This window comes from Carassius carassius, chromosome 4, assembly GCF_963082965.1.
Source record: "Carassius carassius chromosome 4, fCarCar2.1, whole genome shotgun sequence".
Classification (NCBI taxonomy): Eukaryota; Metazoa; Chordata; class Actinopteri; order Cypriniformes; family Cyprinidae; genus Carassius; species Carassius carassius.
In genome coordinates, this window is record NC_081758.1 from 36,156,557 (window position 1) to 36,178,370 (window position 21,814).

Consider the following 21,814-nt stretch of genomic DNA (forward strand, 5'->3'; position numbering starts at 1 on the left):
GCACCAGCAGTAGACAGCCGAACTAGCTGCTCTGGAAACCTCCCAAGAGGTTGCGAGCCTCTTAGCACTGCTACGTTTCTGGGCGGTAACTGAGAGAAGCGTTCGCCAGAGACCACTGCACCCTGGAACACTGGCAGGGTTGGCAGATCGATCTCCTGAGGGCACTGAGGAGAGACGGGCACCGTTTAATGCGGTGTACACTGCTCTTCCCCAGAGGGGCCTGCCCTGTGAAGGCTTCTTCCTCTAAGAGAGCCTTCTGAGAGTGAAGCGAAATGCTCGCATCACAGCTATCCACTCCCTCAAGAGCTGACACTGCGCACTTCACTCTCAAGCAGAAAACACAAGCTGCGTGTGTCCCTACCCTTTTTTTTTTCTGCCAGGGAAAACACACAGCCTGAACGCTGCCTTCTCTGCTCTTGGCCAAAACCTCTCTTGACTGAAGCTTTGACAAATGGAGTTTATCAGTGGACAAACGACACTAAATAAGACTCACAAACAGATAGCGACTGACTGACACACACACACACACACACGCTCATGCTTTTATGCTTCCTGGTCTCTGACGTCACCCGCCTATGACGTCTCGCCCATCCATTGGACTGATTACACACATTATTCAGAGATGTCACGCTGGAGGCGTTCCCCAAACGTTCTCGACCCAGCTCGAGTTCCTGAAGAGGAACCATCACGGTCCAGATGTTGGTTCAGATCATGGTTCATGCAGTCAGATGACGAATACAGTCACAGGCAATCAGTTCAGAAGGGGGCATGAAATATAGGAAGACAAACATACAACTGTACAACTGTAAAGTTACAATATGAATTACAGTACTAAATGGAGCCCTTAAAGCAATTTTATAAACATTTGTGATTATAAGCACTGAATCATTACCTGACCATGTGTAAATGAACACAATGTAGCATTTTGCGTTCCTTCACATTTACTCATTTTAATTAAATCACTGCGTTTGCAATTTGATAATTGCACTACTGATTTGTATAAATTTTTTCTTTCCCAGCTTAATATGCAGAGACAAATTTGAAGGATACGGCAGAAATACATATTTTTTCTCTGAAATTTGTTAACACTGCGACAGCAACACGTAAATTTTGTGAATTTGAGGCAACACTTTTGATATAGTTGACCAATGGCAGACTGTGGGAGTTTTTGGAAAACAGTCATTATTTTTGCATTTTTGTTTGGTGGTGCAGAAATTGAAATCCCTATTTACAGTAGACAAAGTTATCAGACCACTCAAATGTGATGAATGCATGTTTATAACATGAAAACATTTATTTAAATGATTTCTTAAATAATTCATATGGGAGCAGCATCTCCATGAAAATTAATTTCATTTAGCTTTTTTCCCCTTTTTGAGTGACATCTCATATTGATGAGCTTCAGCCTCCCTATGGAAAACATCCAGCATGTTGCGTGTTTCTTGCCTTCAGCATTTGAAATCAATGAGGTTAAACTCCTCGAGTGTTCTTCGTTCAAATGAAAAGCTGTGATAGCTCATACATGAATCTTCTCATGGTGAGTTGCATGAATTTATGCTGTATGAATAATCTGGGATTTTCAGAAACTCCAAGGCCAACTGCTTCCAGTTTCCAGTAGACCCTACCGTTTAAAAGTCTGCCTTCCCCCACTCTCTCTTCAATTCGCCATCTCCTCTCTTATATGCAGCCACATTCACACCTCATGCTTCAGCAGTGTCTTTTGTGCTGTACTGATCCATTTTCCAGGCATGCAGCCTGATTTAGATTCTATACATCTATTCAATTTGGCATCTAAAATTGCCCAGGAATCACGATCCAAATCTCTTTGATTTTAACTGACAGATTTTCTCCTAAAGTGGCCTAAATTGCACACTAATTAGATGTGGACTGTGTTGTCACATACAGTGCACGTTTTTAAGGCACAAAGCAATCTCATGCACCAGTGTGTATGTGTGTGTGTATGTGTGAAACAACCGCTCTAGATTGAGAAAGCTGTTATTAGATAAAAAAAAAAGGTTGAAGAAAGTTGGCCAAAAAACAAACAAAAAAAACCTGCACTGCAAGGGTTAAACAAACAATCTGGGGGGTAATCACTTAGCCTTTGAATGAATTCCTGTGATAGCAGCAAATTGGAATAGCAACTCCACTGAGAACTTCTATTCACAAGAAAATTAACATATTTTCACCAAGTATAAGACCAGAATAAAACCCTCACAGTCAATTGAAGACCCAGCAGGAGATGATGCCTCTCATTAAGAGATGTTTCCTCTTACTGTCAGTGGCATGGGTTCCATTAGAACATTGCTCTGCAACCCAATTTTAGTTATATATATATATATATAGTGTATGTGTGTCATACACAGTTTAGTTTATATGTTTTTTAATTTTTTGTTATAAATGTGTTTGTATACATTACTGTTCATTAGGTTGGGGGTTGGATTTATTTATTTATTTTTGTTGTTAAAAGAACACCAGTTTGATCAAAAATTTTATAGAAAAAAGCAATATTGTTAATTATAATTTTATTATTATAATTCTATTTGAATGTAGTTGGGGTTGGTGTTAGTGCAGTGGATAAGACACATGCCTTTGGTGTGAAAGACCTGGGTTTGAATCCACTGTGAGACACCAATGTGTCCCTGAGCAAGACACTTAACCCCTAGTTGCTTCAGAGGCGTGCGTGCCAAAGTTGCTTTGGATAAAAGCGTCAGCTAAAGGTATTTAAAATATATATGTTTTACATGTAATTTTGATTTCTGGAAAAGATACATTTTCACTGTATCTGTATACTGTATATATATGCCATTTAAAAGTCTATGCTGTCACTTTTAATCTATTTAATGCATGATTTTTGCATTTGCACTAAATTTGGTGTGTGTATGTGTGTGTGAGTAGAGAGAGAGAGAGAGAGAGAGAGAGAGAGAGAGAGAGAGAGAGAGAGAGAGAGAGAGAGAATTCAGATATTTTAATGGCTTGTTTATTGATCCGTGTATTCTCTATTTTGATTTGAGAACCCTCTACTATGATGCTTGTTATAGATGTTTGTTTTGAGTCATGAAATACTACTATAGCAACTGATCTTTTGATCACCAGTATGTGAAATTGTTTATGAAGGCTTAGTAGCTTATCACCATAGATGATCCTGAACTGAAATATAAAATTTGAATTTTCTCTCTACCCTCTCAAACAAGTTCCTGTTTCGTCCCACTCGACTGCCCTCTCAGTCCCCATGAGACAGTGTTTTAATAGATCAGAGATGTTCTGTGGGGTGGTGCAACCCAGGATAGGAATAACTGTGAAATGCCCTTTGACTGTGAATTGCTTTGGATCAAGTTCTGCCTCATATGAAATACCTGGTGGGACAGGTAGTATTTTGTACTTGTACCGGGCTAGTTGTCACACAGGGCAGTGGTTACAGGGTATAGCTCATTAACTTAGTAGCAAGTCAAGAGTCAAATTAGACCAATCCTAATCTAATTCTTTCAGATCAGGCTAACATCTTTTTTTATTTCATTAAATTAATTAGGTCTGTATTATATTGATCAAATATACAGTAAACATCTCAATTAAATTTTAAATTATTGTTTTAAAATAATTTTCTATTCTAGTTTACTTTTTCTAAATGTAATTTATTCCTGTGATGCAAAGCTGAATTTTCAGCAGCCTTTACTCCAGTCTTCAGTGTCACATGATCCTTCAGAAATCATTCTAATATGCTGATTAGATGTATAAACTTTGCAAAAAATAATACCCTGACAAATATTTACTGTAGTATATAGCGTGACAACTAGCCTCAGTCTCGCATTTAATCTTAGCAAACAGGTCTGTGACATAACAGTAAAAGTACACAATGTGAGATCAGTTCTCAGTTTGAAATAGTATTACTATTCGTCACAACTCATCATATGCTCTGAATTATCAGATCAGAGTCAGACCTCACCTGGTCTACTCTGACAGGACAGGATTGATGACAGGGAGTTAATCTAGCTATAAGAGACGCTGTACACCTCTCTGTGTGAAGAATCTATGGGATGAGATAGATTCAGACAGTTAATACTCACACTGCCAAGTCACTGAGGGAGATTCACAATGACAGCTGCAGATAACAAGCTTTACCTAATCAGCTGGAGGAAAAGTGATAGAGAAAGAGCGAGAAGAGTCTAGAAATTTTGCAGTCTAGCAATGTGTGTATAGTTTTGTGAACACAACTCTTCTGTCCAACAGTAATCAGTGCTGATTATTATTATTAAAAAGTAGAATATGAAGGTATGTTTGTGAATATCTAGTTTGTCTCAAACCAAACACTTTAAAAGATTTAAAGCAACAAAACTTTTACAGTTTTGTCCAATATTAACTCAGTGCCTTTTAGACCTTTTTTTGCAGTGTTGCAGTCTGATTAGAGTTTGTGATCAGTGAACTGTGGGCAAAGTCTTACAGGACCTAAATCAAACCTAAAACGAGGGAAAAATCTTGTTGCAGAAAGAAACCTCAAGCTAAGTTCAGCTTGAAATTGGTGTGGTGTCTTCTGCTTGGCCTGGGAAACCAGTAAGTAATTAACCTTAAACTCATTAACAGTTAATTAACCAGAATGGGCACTGAGTCAGCTAGGCACAGCTGGAGGTAGGCTTTGAGAGCTAATTGCTTTATTAAAGGGGGATGAGGTTCCTGTAACTTGACCCATTGCGCAAGGCATCAGCAAGGCCAAGGTCATAGGTTTGTTTCATCAGGAACGCACTATATAAAAAGTATCTAATACTTAGGATGTATTAAGTGCATAATTGATGGAAAATAGAAAGAGTTGGTGGTAGATGGTACATTCACACTGTTAGTTTGGGACTGAACGTCTTGAAATGTCCTGCTCATACAGTAGTTTAACTGTTAGATTGATTCCAAGGGCCCGACAAGGAAAAGGGGGCCCAACATGATTTCGGCCGAGGGGGACGCCACTGTCCTGAAAATTTACTGGTGTGAATTTGGTTAAAGAATGCAGATGCCAGTCACATAAATGACGCAATTAACGTGAACATAACCATATAATCTGGTCAAAAAGCTCAATTTACATACAAACTGACCACCGGACACAACTTTCAGATTTTGGAGCTCAAATCTCATGGAATCCTACACACAGGATAGTGGGATATCATCAGGCAGCAAAGAATGCTTTCAGACACATCCTTTAAATCAGTTGTTTTAAGTGTGTTTGATTAGGATTGGAGCTGAACTTTGCAAAACAGTAGATCTCCAGAAACAGGACCATGATGTAGACCATGTCTAAAACCTTGGCTTAGAAACAGAGCGAGATTTTGGATCCAAAAAAGTAGGTAAACTGCTCAAAAGCAGGTCAGCATGGTAGCAAATGAGTGCAACAACTTATTAGTGACTTTGTGAATTCCCTAGTGAGCTAAGTGCTCATTATGGAAAGCAGAAATTAAGAGATCCTCCAAAAGAGACTGGCAAGAGCCTCATATATTAGGATCATTTTAAATGTACAAAGCACACTTAATTTATTTTTCTGTAGCTTTCAAATGGTTAATTTTTATGAAATCTCATATTTGAAAGTCAATCGCGATACAAAAGATGCCTGGTTGAGAAGAATGGAAGAAGCATTACCTTATTCGTTTTCAAAGAACACTGTTCATTGCTTAGAAATATGCAAATTGTCATGCAAATTGCATGTAAAAACATCAAAGAATGTGTTAGACTTGTGCTTTAAAGTGCACATTCATTACAAGCAGGGGTATTTTTGGGCAGTATTACTGCAAATGCTTTGTCTGCCATTTGCATATAATGGCACTATTTATATTCCAAAATATTCTTTGCATTCACTGTGCTGTTTTTACTTTTTTAGCATTCAAAAAAGTAAATATTGTACTAATGTGTTAGAAACTAGCATTCACCAGCAGTCATAGTTCTTACATAAAGTTGTGCCAGTTAAATGCCATAAGCTTTTAAAAAGCTATAAAAGCAATGTAGGATTAATGCAACCCTGATGTTTTTGAAACATCCTAGAGAATAAATAGATGATTTGTGCAGGAACGTTCTTGAAAACAGCTTTTTTTTCAATATCTTTTTTTCAGCTTGTGTCTTATGAGAACACTGCAGAGCAATGGTCTGTGGCCTTCTGATGAGAAAATGGTACAATTAGGAGAGGCCATGTTCCAAAAACATTAATCAAGTCTATTGAAATTAACTTTCAGTTGACTTTTCTTCATGAAGGGAGCTGAAAAATTGTGAGAGCTTGTATTGTAGCATTTAGATGCATTTCAGAAGAGGCTTTGTCAGTAACCACACTTTATTTTGCATTAGTGCATTAGATATTTCAGAGAGGTGATGCAAAATCTGCTTGGTAGTGAAATATTTTTTTTTTTAAACGATAAGAATTATTGTCATAAGTTGTGGAATTTTTGATAACCCATTAGGTCTCCATTAAGAGTAATGGACAGTCAGAAATAAGTTGTCCCCCAGCTGTTTATTCATCTCAAAGATGTTGCAGCAATCACAGTGCTTTATGCCGATTATTTTTTCTTTATCCTTTTATCCCCCTAAATATAGCACAACATTAAGGTTCTATTCATTTTCTCATTTTCTATATATATATATATATATATATATATATATTCGCACTCCCATGAAGCATTTCAAATGAAATCTTCTTATGCTCTCAAACATTTTCCTGCTAATAGTTCAATGTGAATATTTTGCAGTTACTTTAAGATTATTATATTAGATTATTATACGATTTATTATTGTCTTTATAATGAATTACTAATTCATTAGATTTTAATTAAACCATAATGTTATATTCAATTACACAATTCACAGTGCTTCATGGTATTTTAGTTTATCCCTTCATAAAAGACTTTACGAAATACAGTGATTTTCATAGATTCTTTGTTTCAAGTTTGTAATGGTAATATTCATTTTCGGAGCTGGTTGATTTGAACTCTTTGTTGAAGGTTTTTTTTTTTATCCCTGTAGAGAACATGAATATGAATAACTTCTGAAGACTGCTGAAAAAGCGGGCAGTTGCCCTCAATTAGCAACCTGCAGATCTTCTCCCAGTTCATCTCCATTCTTCTTTTCTCCATGTGATCTCAACAACCTTATCCTTTTCTCCAACTTTTGTCTTTTTAAACCACAACCACAACCACCCTCTGTCATTTTACTTGATTCTTTTCTCGAGAAATGCAATGCATCTATCTTTAATTACAATTACATATGAAGACGGGGTGGGGGAGGATAAGGCAGAGGAAGTGAGAGAGGAGCTAAAGACTACTTTGATCTTTCTTGTCTTCTATATTGCCTCATCTGTTGGAAATAAAAAAAAATAGATGAATGGTTGCTCAAAGTGGTGCTTCTGTATACTATATACACACAAAAAAAAGCCATGTAACTCGAACTGGGTCCATGACTTCTCTGTAGTAATTTTTGTGATGTTGATTATACAGAATTATTGTGGAAAGATGTGATATGTGGGAATTGCTATGCAATGTTCTGATTGTGTTATAATTAGAATGTTGTTTCTAGGTGGTGCCTGGCATATGAATTATTATTATTATTATTATTATTATTTATTTATTTATTTATTTTGATGTTGTGATTTTGGGTATTATATTTGTCTGATGCAGTGTTCTGATTTTCTGGTGCTGGGATATCAAAGCTGTATATGCTTTGATTTGTGTGTGATGTTTGAATGCAATGATATCATGTTGTGATTGTGTGATGCTGTAATGCTCGGGTTAGGATTGTGTGCTGTGGTAACTGTGGTGATAAATGTCTGATTGTGTGATTTCAGAATGCCGTGTTTGCGTTTGTATCATTGTGTGATTGCTGAATTTATGTGATGCAGTTATAACAAGTAGCCACTGTGCAATGTTGTGATTCTGCTAAACATTCAGATTAAAGAATGTTGTGTGTCTTTGTGATATTGCAGCTTTGTAATGTGATTTTTTTTAAAGTAAAATGTTATATATGGCAGTAATGGTACTATCTGTGTGATGTTGAAATATTGCTTGCGTGTAGTATGGTATCACTGTGATATCAATGTCATGGAATGTTGTGATTGTCTGATTTTTGGAATGTGTGTTTTTTTTTCTTGTTGGAATGTCAGTTGTAAGATGCTATGATTGTGTGATGTTATAATGATGTGAATGAGCAATTTTGCACTGGGATAATAATATGTCGTTGTGATTTTGTGATGCTGGAATACTGGGGGTTTTCTGAGATGTTCTGTTTGTGACGTTATTATGCTGTGTTTGTATGATGTGATTGAAGCTATGCAATGCATTGTTTGTGAATAATGTCATTACGTGAGGTCATTACATAATGTCATACGATGATATCATTGTGTAGTTGTGTGATGTATTGTGGGATGTTGTGATTGTCTGAATAATTGTAAGATGTAAGATGTAATGTAAGAATGATGTGAATGAACAATACTGCAATGTGATGTTGTGATGCCGGAAAACGGGGTGGGTGAGGGGGTTGTGAATGTGTGATGTTGGTGTGTGATTATGTTGAAATTGTGTGGTGTAGCATTTCTGTATTGCTGTGATTGTGTTATGTAGTATTTGTGTGATGATGACAGTGGATCAGATGGGTGTGGTTGCTGGCTTGTTGCACTGTTTTTCTTTAATATCCTGCCTTTCAGTCTCACTGTTTGCTTTCTAGCTCCCAACTGTTCTCTCGGCTGAGGGTGTGTGGAGGGATTTGTGTTAGTGTGTGCATGTGTGTGCGCATAACTGTCTGCTAAAGGAATGAGAAAGGGGATTTGACCATATGTGCATGTTTGTATGTATGGGTGTTAGGTGTCTGTTCTGCTATCTGTAGTGATATGATGTGTATGTAACTCATCATAAACATCAAGACAATAACAGCTGGTCTGTAGATGACCACAGATGGACAGAGAGCATGCACATCCCCCACAAACACACGGATACACTCCCTTTTTCCCATACACATACACACACACACATATTGGCCTGTTTCCCTGGTGACTAGCAGGCAGGTGCAGCTTCTGCCAGTTTTAAACTTTTGCAGTGAAATTGGAGCACAATTCCTTGTGGTTTTTTGCCAAACTCACAGCCAGACGCTGCTGGTCCTTCTCAGTTAGTGAGCAATCTTAAGCCTCTAATTAAGAAATAACCATACTAATCACCATCATAATCTTCATTATCTCCCAGTCTCTAATTAAAGGACTTGTGCCCAGTGTATGACCTGCATGTGTATCCAAAAGCTGTAAGTGAAAAATATTTTTTTTTATATACCTTAAGTAGATCACATATTTAGCTTGACATGAACTAAACTCTGATATATATATATATATTAGGGCTGGGCAAGTTAACGCATTATTATCACGTTAACCCATTAACTGACAATTAAAACGCAGACAATTATTTTATCACGTTAAAACCGTTTTTTTATTATTATGAAAGTCCGTTGCTCACTGGTTCTGAATACACATACAGACAAATCATGGCTCACAGAAGGGGATGCTTCCAAACAAGTTATTTAGACTAAGCATCAACATTCACAAACCACTGTCCACTGTTATTTTTAACAGAAAAGAATGCAACGTGCTGGTAATCATGACTTTATACGTTTCCGATAGCACCTGAAGACAGTAGAGAAGCACTCTAGCTCAATTAAGTGGAGTGAATCGTTTTTTAATTTTGTGAGAGAATGAGAGAACCTTGCCATTAAACAACAGGAGATAATATAGACAGCAATGCACTTATGTCAAAAGCATAATTTGATTTTTTAGTCAAGGATTCAGATCTTTAATGCAATGCAACAGCTTGCATGTATATCTGAAGTCACTAATGTTAATTATTCCATTCTAGCCAACAGACTGCAGCAAAAAGAGACAGTTGCTTGAGCATAATTTGCATAGAGTTAAGCTTTGCCCTATGCTCCATAGTTGAGTCAGGCCTTTAAATTGTAAATATTTTAAAATTGATCTTTAATGGAGCTGTCTTGAGAGGAAGATGAGTGTGAAGGTGTGATCATTTGTCAATCTGTTGATGCCCTAAATCAGTACGCTACTACCAGATTATCTGATTAAGTAAATAAACAAAATCTTGTTTTTAGTGCAGTATATAATGCTTGCATGTTTAATAAGCACAGTAATGTAAGCTGGCAGGGGTTGGGGTTGAATTGGTAGCTGCAGGCTAGCTAGAAGTGATAATGTACAACTCTGGCAGACTTCTAGACACTTCTGTGAATTAGTGTCATTATATATTAGACAAAAAAGTTAAATATACAGGGGATTTCTTAGGCCGCTAATAGAGAGTAATATGGGTAGACTCGCATTGTGGTGAATTCATCCATCCATCCATTTTATTTTAAATGCCAAAGAAATCATGATATTATTCCAGTAAATGTTCAAAAATCCATAACCACTGTGAAGGAATAAGATGTTCTTAAGCAAAACCTTGTGTTTTTAAGTTGCAGATTGAAAACAGCATGTTTCTTTTAGTCACATAATTTCACTACAGTTCATTTAAAAGGCATCCTCTGACAGAGAAGTAGAAACAAACCAATAAATAAATGAATAACTTGGCATGTTGATAAGCACCTGAGTAGCTGATAAGTAGCAGTTACTCAATTTCCTTATTAATGATGTGCTTTTTAATTGGGAACAGCTGTGAATCAGAGAGGCCTTTGGTCTGAATTACAGAGAAGCTGCTGGGTAAAGAGAAGACACATTACTTCAGCTCTCCCTTAAGTACTCTTACTCCTTCTCACTCACTCACTCTCACTCTCTTCTTTTCAGATCTGTTGAGATTGGTGTCTAACAACTAGTTGCACAGGGAAAGACTGGCTTCCCCCCTTGAGCTAATACTGCTAAAAGCGCTGAGAGGCAAGTGACATTGGCTCTTAGCTTCTGAAAGAAATAAAAGCACAAAAAAATCATGTCACTGAGGATCAGCTTGGTTCAGGTATATTTCATTTTTTATCTCGGTGGTGTTGAAGTTCAGCAAAATTTTGTTACAAAATCCAATTTACATAATTTAATACATGACCGATGAAAGTATATATGAATAATCACTAAGTGTATTTTTTTTATGTGTAATTGACCATTTAGGCACATTTAAAGATGTCCGTGTTCTGTTCCGTCTCTGAGAGCATATCTTCCTGAGGATCAGCGCAAGTTCTCTTTCACACTTTTAAAAACATGAATAAATATACAGTACCTCAAATAAATCAAGCACATCCCATTTTGCAAAAGTCACGTTACATGATTTTTATTGATTTGCATGGAAAATTGGGCTTTTATGGAGGAACGAAAGCGCAGCATTGCAAGGGGGACGAATGGGGTGCAACAATAGTTTTATCTCGATTATTGCATTTTCATAATTGTTGGGTGCCAAAATAAATCGTCAAAACCCTTTTTCGATTAATTGCACAGGCCTAGCAGCAATTATGTTCTTTCTGTTGTTTTGGAGAAAATGCAAGCATTTCCCAGTCCCATCTGTTTTAGCAGACATCTTAACAAACCCAATCAGCATCTTCTGTAATGCAATTCACATTATGCTAGGCTGACTATGTCAGACTTCATACTTCCGCTCAATTTCAGTTCGCTTTTGTACTCAGTCTGAGATAGCAAACCATCTCCTAGATTTCCTCCGGCTCTGCATCCAATCAACGAACATAGGGCAGGTGGGGGCTGTGACGTAGATGCTAAGCGCCGAATTTAAGATTGTAGTTTAGGTTAGGGAAATCAAAAACGACAGCGGACATGAAGACACGGGATGCTATTCGCTCTGTTGTGGGGAATTTTCCCGGGATTTGCCAACTGAAGACCGAACAAGAAGAGTTTTTGTTTCACATTTTGAATTTTGGTGGTGTTGTGGCCCTACTCTCGACAGGTTTTGGGAAAAGTTTAATTTATCAACTGTTACCGATCGTCAGCGAGAAACTAGGGAAGCCAAAGTCCAGCAGGGCGATAATTTTGATTGTGTCCCCCTTGGTTGCTCTCAAGTAGGATCAGGTTAAGGAAGCAGCAAAAGTCGCTCGATGGTTTGGTTTTCGCAACATACCTGTGTTTACAGTGGAAGTTTGAGGCAGCTGAGCCAGCGCATAACACATGTCATAACCAAACGTTATGTGATTGGCTTACGGGTAAATGCTTGTCAATTATGCCCTTCCAGATTCTGTCTGCGAAGCAAAGCGAAGTAGCAGAGTTTGGTATTACCAGGCTAACATTAGGCAGGAAAACTAATTAAATTCTGCAAAGTGTTCATATTTTGATATACTTAATTGAGATAAAAATAAATATATTTGGCTTTCTGTTCATGATAGAGACAAAATTTCACTGAAAAGCTACATTTGTCCCATGGACTACTTAAAGCTACGCTACTTAATTGAATATTTAATTGTTAAACAAAATGATGAGTACATCATAAGGAAATTTAATAGGGAAATTTTTGATAAAGAACAAAAAATAAAAAATAAAAATGTCAGCCTACTATGCATGGGAGAAGCTTGAAGCCACAACTACTAAATCTCAACCAAAAAAAAGAGTTTGCAAGCAAAAATGGAAAGTAACAGTGCCCGTAATAAAACATGAATCAAGATAGTTTGCATAGCATCACTTTTGCTGTGCATGGACTAAATTCACAAAACAATGTTTATGTTGTTAACTATATTCCAATTTCTAAACCAGTTACTACTTTTGTCTATTTTGCTTATAAATAGTCTTCCAAAGTTACAATTAATAACAACAACATATATGCTATACTGAACCACTCATAAGACGTTTTTTAATTTTTTTTTATATACATCTTTTGTTAATGACATTTGCACTTATAAGGTGCTCATCTGTAAACAGTAGCACAGCAGTGCACCTCAAGCCATCAGATTCATCTGCACATAATGATGGAGCCAAAACACATCTCAAATAATTACCAAAATCTCTTCAAGTAACTTTTAATTTTATGCTCACACTAACTGCTAAAGGGACAAAAGTTACATAGTGTAGCTTTAATAAAGATTTGGGGTGTAGCCACAGGAGTGTGGGAAGCACCAGTTTATATACCCTTGCATTGCATTATGATTGACAGGATTAGATGAACACATTCATCCCTTTTAAAGCATCTTGGGAACCATTGTTTCGAGGCCAAGTCTCTCTAACAGCATGAGCATGCATTAGGATGCTATTGTGTGAATTCTCCAGTGTTTTCCCTACCTTTATTCTTTAAATTATTTATTATTTTATTTTGAAGTAACCGAGGCTACATGGGTTGCTTTGAGAGGATTAAACTACAACACCTTTAGGCAAGGTTTGCTCATCGCGCAATTTGTTTGTTTCCATTTAATTTGTTACTGACTGAACAAATATGAGTTTAACAAAAACAGGGTGCAATGTTTTCTTCTCTTGCAGTATCTTTTTAATGATTTTTAGGATTTATATGGTGGGATACCTCTTAACTGCTTTTGATCTATGACTTGTTTAATTAGTCTAGCAATACAAATATTGCCTATGGGCACTATATGTATTGAACAGCAATGTGAAGTGTGAAAAAACTTACAAGACACTAAAACATGTTTCTGTCTTTTCCCACCCTAGCTGCTCTATAAATAAAAGAGGGTACGTTTCTCTGCATGCATTGAATACAATTATCCAGGATGAATTCAAATATAATACATCTGTGGAAATGAAAATGAATTAGGTCGCCCACTTTACGCAGCCTAATCAGGTAAATGCATTCTCTCTCACACACAATGTTTAGAATCAAATATTAGCATGTCCTGCAATGTTATATTAATATCATTGAGATACTATAGTTTTTATAAATATTTTGATTCAGTTTTATTTTAATAGTTTTCAATTTAATTTTTTATTTCAGTTAAAGTTTTATTAATTTTGTTATGTTGTTTTAGGAGTTTTTGTTTTTATTGCTTTTATAGAATTTCTGTTTTAGTTATTCAGTTACATTACAATGAAAATGTTTGGCTTGGAAACTAGCTGACATAGTTTTTTTTATATTTTATTTTATTTCAATTAGTAGACTTTGGTCATGTAACAGAGTACAAAATTCATAATCATGGGAAGAAGGAGGCGGGAACCGGCGGACATTTAAATCAAAGTGTGACGAGTGGGGCAGGGCTGAGAGCCGTGGGAATGGAGCGAGGCCGGTGGAGTGATTTGGAAATAAGCAACACCTGCGCCACTCACCGGTCTCGAGTCTGACGGAGGAGATCAGAAGGATACAAAAGAGGAGCTACGAAAGTGAAGGACGAGAGAGGATCAGGCCTGGGCTTTATTTTGTGTTTTGTGTTTATTTTGTAATTAAACTGTGTAACACATTAAAAACTTCACAATCACGGGAAGAAGAGGCGGGAACTGGCGAACATTCAAATGAAAGGTTTAATTGTGTAAACTGCATAACAATATATGGTCCCAGTTTACAGTATGTGTCCCTAATACCTGTGTACTTACATAGTAACTACATTTGCACAAAGTATGTATCCACAGGGACACTTAATATAAAATGGGACCAATATATTGTATTCTATATGTGCTTTCATTTAATACTGCACATTATTGCAAATGTAACAAGACATCTATTTGTCTGTGAATACAGGTGTGCAGCATGCTTGCATGCTATAGCTGACATTGCCATTCACTTCTCCTGTCTCTTTTTCCCCTCTTTGACTCCATCTGTTCAGCTGCCACTTACTGGATTCATTCTTTAGATTGAATCATTGGTCAGGCAGTTCCCATGGCAAGCATTCAAGTTAGCATAGTGCTAGAATTGCCCGTTGCCATCTACACGTGTCCAGTATGCTCATCTGTGAATGAAATTGCTCACTGTTTTCCAAAAGTGAAAATTCTTTCATTATTTACTCAACATAAAACACAATTGTAGAAATTTTGAATAACGTGTTTTACATGCAGTGCTGTTTCTTTTTTACGTGAATGGGGATTGAAGATGTTTGTTGTTTTTCTGGAGGGCAGTAATTTAATTATTAATCCACACGATTGGGAATTTTGCTTCAGGGTTTTTCCCTTCTCATATTTTTTAACAGGTTCAGGTTTGTCATGCTAATTCACTGTTGATCAACAGAAAGCTACTTGGTTGGTGTGCTTCATATACTTTTAAAATATTGACTATAGACAATGGACTTTTTCTGTCAGTGAAATTTCGCTAATGTGATCATACAATAAAAGTATCGTAAAGGTGATCTATATGACTTAGGCCCTGCATTCTAGGTCTTCTGTGGTCTTCTGTTCTCCTATATAAGCTATGTATTAACCACATTGAAAGTCATTATTCACTGTGACTTTGAATATTAGTTATTATTCAGCCTGACTTTAAATTTTGAGACACAATAGATTGTCTGCTTCAGCATAGTTGTCACGTGTCGCTGAACATAATTAGCTATTTCAGTCAACTACATAAAAGACATTTTACAGAAAATAAAACTCGTTTCTGCAATATTTTTGCAACTAATGAAAGGCTTCTCATGTTTTTTGATCTACAATGTCAGATAATGGTAAATCTTTGAGTAGCATACAGTTTCTATTTCTATTTATATGATTGATTGTTATTGGAACAAATAAAATTGTAAAAATTATAGCCTGAATATTGTACTTTCCATTCACCACAGTTTCGCCATGCATGACAGCTTCCACTTCTGAGAAACCCAGGAATGTGAAAAGGGAAACAAAATGCATAAAACAGTAGCACTGCAAACCAGTGTGTTTGTTTATGATCATTTTTATAATAATGACAATAAACACTGGTTTGCAATATAAAGCAACTAGACAGACTCTTTTTGTAAAAGTAAAACAGAAGTGGGTGACATGTTGCAAACATTAAATTGTGTATAATGTTCTCAGATGAACGCCACTTGGCGAGCATATGCATTTAAAGGGGTCATATAATGCGATTTAAAGTTTTCCTTTCTCTTTGGACTGTTACAAGCTGTTCGTGAATGGATAACATCCCTAAAGTTGCAAGTCTCAAACCCAAAGAGATATTCTTTAGAAAAGTTAAGACTCAACCACGCCCTCCTAAAATGCCTCGTTTAAACATGCCCCCACATCTACGTCACTGTGTGGGAAGATTTGCATAACACTGCCCGAATGTTTACACAAAGAAAGAAGGCATAACTTTGATTCTCGCTGTAGTATTGTTGCTGCCGCCGCCATGTTGTTCAAGTTGTTTCATTGTGAAAGCGAAAATGGCCTTCCAAAAGAGGACACAGCTAGAAATCAGTGGTTAAGTTGTATTTACAACACTGTTCCAGAACAGTTGAATCCAAATATTCAGATGTGTGCAGCACATTTTACGGAGGACGAGGACTGTTTCCGGGGAGAGTAGCCTACAATGCTGGTGTTCTGACCAATAATGAATGAATGAATGAATGAATGATGCATTTATATAGCGCTTTATTGCGTATTGTTGTAAACCCAAAGCACTTTACAATCATGTGAGGTGGGGGGCGTCTCTCTAATGCTGACTCACAGCCTGTAAGTACTTATTCATATTTAAAGGATTTTCCACTGATGATTCAAACATGAGTTTTGAGCAGTATAGAGTAGCGCTTGCCATGTCTAGTACAAATGCAGACATGGTTTTATGTTTACAAAGCACGATGCAACGCAATGCGTAAAAATACAGTTTAAGTCATTATAATCAGTAATTATGCCCCCACTGGATGCAAATGCCTCGTTTGTAATGGGTTTGATCGTTTTTGTCTCATTGCGCCCGAACACGGCATCACAGTATGGTAAGGGGCGTAACATTTCTGTCACATGCTTGAAGTATTCGGGACAATCACAATGCACTGGATAGCTGGACAATCAGTGTACTCCTTGCATTTCAGAAAGATTGAGCAGTTTGTAAAAATCGAAAGGCATGGCAAAGAGGAGAAAAAATAATGTAAAGTGTGTGGAAAATAATGTGTTTTTTAACCTTAAACCGCATAAACAGATTTCATTACACCAAATACACAAAATATAATAACATAACATAAAATAATAATTTAATATAAAAATAATATTTTTTTTAGCAACTTCATATGTCTCCTTTAATGTGTTCTACTTTTGTGGTTACAGAAACTTTCGAAAATGCTTCTCGGAGGCCTTCAGCCTTCCTTCATGCTAAACAAAACTTTTGAGAGGAGTGTAGTTTAAATTTACATTTACATTTACATTTAGTCATTTAGCATATGCTTTTATCCAAAGCGACTTACAATTGGAGGATACATACAGAGGCAAACAGACATAGGAAGTGCTTGTAATAACAAGTTTTAGACATTGTTCAAATAAATACAAGCTAGAAAGAGAAGTAATAAATAAAGAAAAATACTTTTTTTTTTTTTTTAGATGAAGTCTAGTAGCTTTGAAAGAGATGAATTTTCAGATGTGGCTAGAAAATTGTCAGGTATTCAGCATTCTGGAACACAGAAAGGGAGTGGAAGATCATTCCACCAGTCAGGAATGGTGAACGAAAATGTTCTGGAAAGTGATTTTGTGCCTCTCTGTGACGGTACCACGAAGCATCGCTCACTAGCGTGTCTCAGACGTCTGGAGAGAAGATGTAGATTCGTAATAGTGAGTGGAAGTAGGCGGGTGCTGAGCCTGTGGCTGTTCTATGGCTGCATCATTGTCAATGCTTGCATGGTAAAAAAAAAAAAAAAACACACAAATCTGCTAAAAGAACATCGAGCTGGCAAAAGACAACTCAAAATGGAGGAGGAAGACAAGTAACTTGGCTTGAAGAATAATGAACGTTAGAAAGATTTAAAGGTCTATTTTTATCTAAAGCGCTAATTTCACAAGAATAATGATAAATCATTTCAATTCAGAACAATAGCTCATGTATATACCTTATTTACACTTGAGGGTAATTGAAAAACATTATTCTCCTACAAACTCTCCGAGTTGTAATTCAATTGACCAATCTCCGCGAAAACATTAGAATGTAGTACAGCAGCTATCCTCACCATCTATCATATTCCAGCCCTTCATCCCCTCACACAGTCTTTTGAATATTTATGAGTTTGCAGACGTCACCAGAGCGCTGAGCAGTGCGTGAAAAAGCGGGATGTGAGTGAGGGAGGGAGCATGCGGGGAGCGCGAGAGAAGAATGCTGCCATGCAAAGCGTCACTTGACAGCGTTTTTTTTTATTTCCACCTGCGTTCGTAGTATAAGGATTGTGGATTTCATCAGCCCGGCCACTGAAATCGCGTTTTACTTCGATGCTCGAGCGCGAGTTGCGTGAATGATGCTGCACACGGAGGATCGTTGTCTGAAACGCACTGACATTTAAAATGAGCCATTTGAACTGTGCACATCTCATGCTTTTCGACTCCTGAATACACAGCGTGATTAAACTCGTGCTTTTAATCGGAGCGTAATCTCCGTAGGCTCCTCTGACACATTTCTAAACGTTTTTTTATGGGGGTCAAGACAACAACCCGAGGCGGTGGGATTTGATTGCGAATCATATTACGTGGTTTTACTTATATATCATTATCATATATACTTGGATCATAATTTGCGCTCGTTGATCAGCTGTTAAAATTGTGAAACTGCTCAACGCGGTTTGTTGTGTGTGGTGCTGAATGGACAGCTCCCACCACAGCGGATCATATGGATCAATATTAGGGGTCTGACAGTGTCGCTCTCGGGCTTTAATGGCTGTGGCACGCAAGATCAAAACTCTGCTGACGGTCAACATTCTGGTGTTCGTCGGGATCATCCTGTTCTCCGTCTACTGCAGGATCCAGGACCGATCCGAAGAGCTCGTGCAGATCGGGAGGTTGTCTGATCAGAGACTGCGAGGCAGGAATGCCAAAGTTACGAACTCCATGGACAGACAGTCCATTCTCAAAAGGCTCGAGCGACTAGAAGATGTGGTCTATAACCAGTTAAATGGTATGTGGGCTTTAAGCATCTTTGACTTTCATTAATAAGTTCTTTATAGGCACTATATAATGCATGATAGATCAGTCTTTAAATGACATTTACTGTAGATATGATTTAATGTAGATTTACACTTTGGATTTTAATGGAATTGTCATCCTAATAATTTAACACATGACAAATACTACAGACTTGTTTATGATGCAATAAACATGTTAACAAGAGCAAGACAGGTTTAGGTGCACATAATCCTAATTTGACCTATCAAAATATATCCATCAAATGGATTAAATATAATGATCTTTTAAGCATTACATGGTTTCATAATGTTACTAATGAACTTTAAAGTGCTGTCAAATAAATTAGAGAAAGTACAGTATAATCGCAAGGATGCATTGCCTGATTTTTACAGCAAAACATTTTGTCCTGTGTCTCTAAGTAGAGGGTTTTCAGAGAAAGTTTTGTTACATTATGAAAACAAAGTATGCATTTTTAAGAGTCGTTTATGTCTTTCCATATGCGTATTAATTATTTGAGATCAGTTGAATTAATATACAACCCGAATTCCGGAAAAGTTGGGATGTTTTTTAAATTTTAATAAAATGAAAACTAAAAGACTTTCAAATCACATGAGCCAATATTTTATTCACAATAGAACATAGATAACATAGCAAATGTTTAAACTGAGAAAGTTTACAATTTTATGCACAAAATGAGCTCATTTCAATTTTGAATTTCTGCTACAGGTCTCAAAATAGTTGGGACGGGGCATGTTTACCATGGTGTAGCATCTCCTTTTCTTTTCAAAACAGTTTGAAGACGTCTGGGCATTGAGGCTATGAGTTGCTGGAGTTTTGCTGTTGGAATTTGGTCCCATTCTTGCCTTATATAGATTTCCAGCTGCTGAAGAGTTCGTGGTCATCTTTGACGTATTTTTTGTTTAATGATGCGCCAAATGTTCTCTATAGGTGAAAGATCTGGACTGCAGGCAGGCCAGGTTAGCACCCGGACTCTTCTACGACGAAGCCATGCTGTTGTTATAGCTGCAGTATGTGGTTTTGCATTGTCCTGCTGAAATAAACAAGCCCTTCCCTGAAATAGACGTTGTTTGGAGGGAAGCATATGTTGCTCTAAAACCTTTATATACCTTTCAGCATTCACAGAGCCTTCCAAAACATGCAAGCTGCCCATACCGTATGCACTTATGCACCCCCATACCATCAGAGATGCTGGCTTTTGAACTGAACGCTGATAACATGCTGGAAGGTCTCCCTCCTCTTTAGCCCGGAGGACACGGCGTCCGTGATTTCCAACAAGAATGTCAAATTTGGACTCGTCTGACCATAAAACACTATTCCACTTTGAAATAGTCCATTTTAAATGAGCCTTGGCCCACAGGACACGACGGCGCTTCTGGACCATGTTCACATATGGCTTCCTTTTTGCATGATAGAGCTTTAGTTTTTAGCTGCTGATGGCACGGCGGATTGTGTTTACCGACAGTGGTTTCTGAAAGTATTCCTGGGCCCATTTAGTAATGTCATTGACACAATCATGCCGATGAGTGATGCAGTGTCGTCTGAGAGCCCGAAGACCACGGGCATCCAATAAAGGTCTCCGGCCTTGTCCCTTACGCACAGAGATTTCTCCAGTTTCTCTGAATCTTTTGATGATGTTATGCACTGTAGATGATGAGATTTGCAAAGCCTTTGCAATTTGACGTTGAGGAACATTGTTTTTAAAGTTTTCCACAATTTTTTTACGCAGTCTTTCACAGATTGGAGAGCCTCTGCCCATCTTTACTTCTGAGAGACTCTGCTTCTCTAAGACAAAGCTTTTATAGCTAATCATGTTACAGACCTGATATCAATTAACTTAATTAATCACTAGATGTTCTCCCAGCTGAATCTTTTCAAAACTGCTTGCTTTTTTAGCCATTTGTTGCCCCCGTGCCAACTTTTTTGAGACCTGTAGCAGGCATTAAATTTTAAATGAGCTAATTAAGTGGATACAAGTGTAAAATTTCTCAGTTTAAACATTTGCTACGTTATCTATGTTCTATTGTGAATAAAATATTGGCTCATGTGATTTGAGATTCCTTTAGTTTTCATTTTATTAAAATTTAAAAAACGTCCCAACTTTTCCGGAATTCGGGTTGTAAAATTAATATGCAATTCTACATGCTTGTCTGGGACAAAAAACTGACCTCTCCTTATGAACGTACATAAGTAAGGAGGATATTATTATTATTATTATTATTATTATTATCAGGATCTTTACTTATTTTTTAAAAGCAAAATATAATGCAAGAAACAGCAGTGAATGAAATATTAAAATGATTCTAAATTTCCTATGATGTTTGAGAGACTTTGGTTAGGAAGAAAATGCTATATTTTCATTTTAAGATATGAATGCTCTCATAAAATCAGATTTTTGATCATATAAACACAGAATTTTACGTCCTGCCATTAAACAAATGATCTTTCCCCAGTGTGTTCACATATTTTTGGCTAATTTGATTATGCGTTTGGCCGTCAATGCAAGATTTGGAAGATTTGTTTAGTATATTTTTGTATTTTTAAATCCATTTTTCATAATCCCATAGATTTTACCCCCAAATCACTGTAGAAAATAATCAGCAGCTTCTATCTGGGCCTGTAAAAAGGAATTGTCCTACTGCGATCTTACTTCTTATGCACTCGTCCTTGCCACACTTGTGCTCTCGCTTAGTTCTTTTCTTAGAAAATAAGTGCCCAATACCTTAATCAGTATGTTCCTAGACTATAGAGAATATTTTCTCCTGGAGAACATGTGAAGGTCATAGTTCATGTGATGTGCTATCTTTCCTTTAAACGTCTGTTAAAGACCTCTCACTCCCAGTTTGCTTTTCTAAGTGCATCTATTTGATCTTATTGTTATTCTGTAAGACCAGC

The 21,814-nt window shown here is 37.0% G+C and overlaps 1 protein-coding gene across 1 annotated transcript in view; it reads left to right on the forward strand.

Annotated features, from left to right (window-relative positions):
• The first annotated feature begins 18,232 nt into the window (after nucleotides 1-18,232).
• Nucleotides 18,233-21,814, forward strand: part of galnt9 (polypeptide N-acetylgalactosaminyltransferase 9) — a 118,865-nt gene continuing 115,283 nt past the window's right edge. The window contains exon 1 of the mRNA XM_059548664.1: nucleotides 18,233-18,893. Within this exon, the coding sequence (XP_059404647.1) occupies nucleotides 18,653-18,893 (241 nt within the window). The 5' untranslated portion in view covers nucleotides 18,233-18,652. The remainder of the gene's footprint in view (nucleotides 18,894-21,814) is intronic.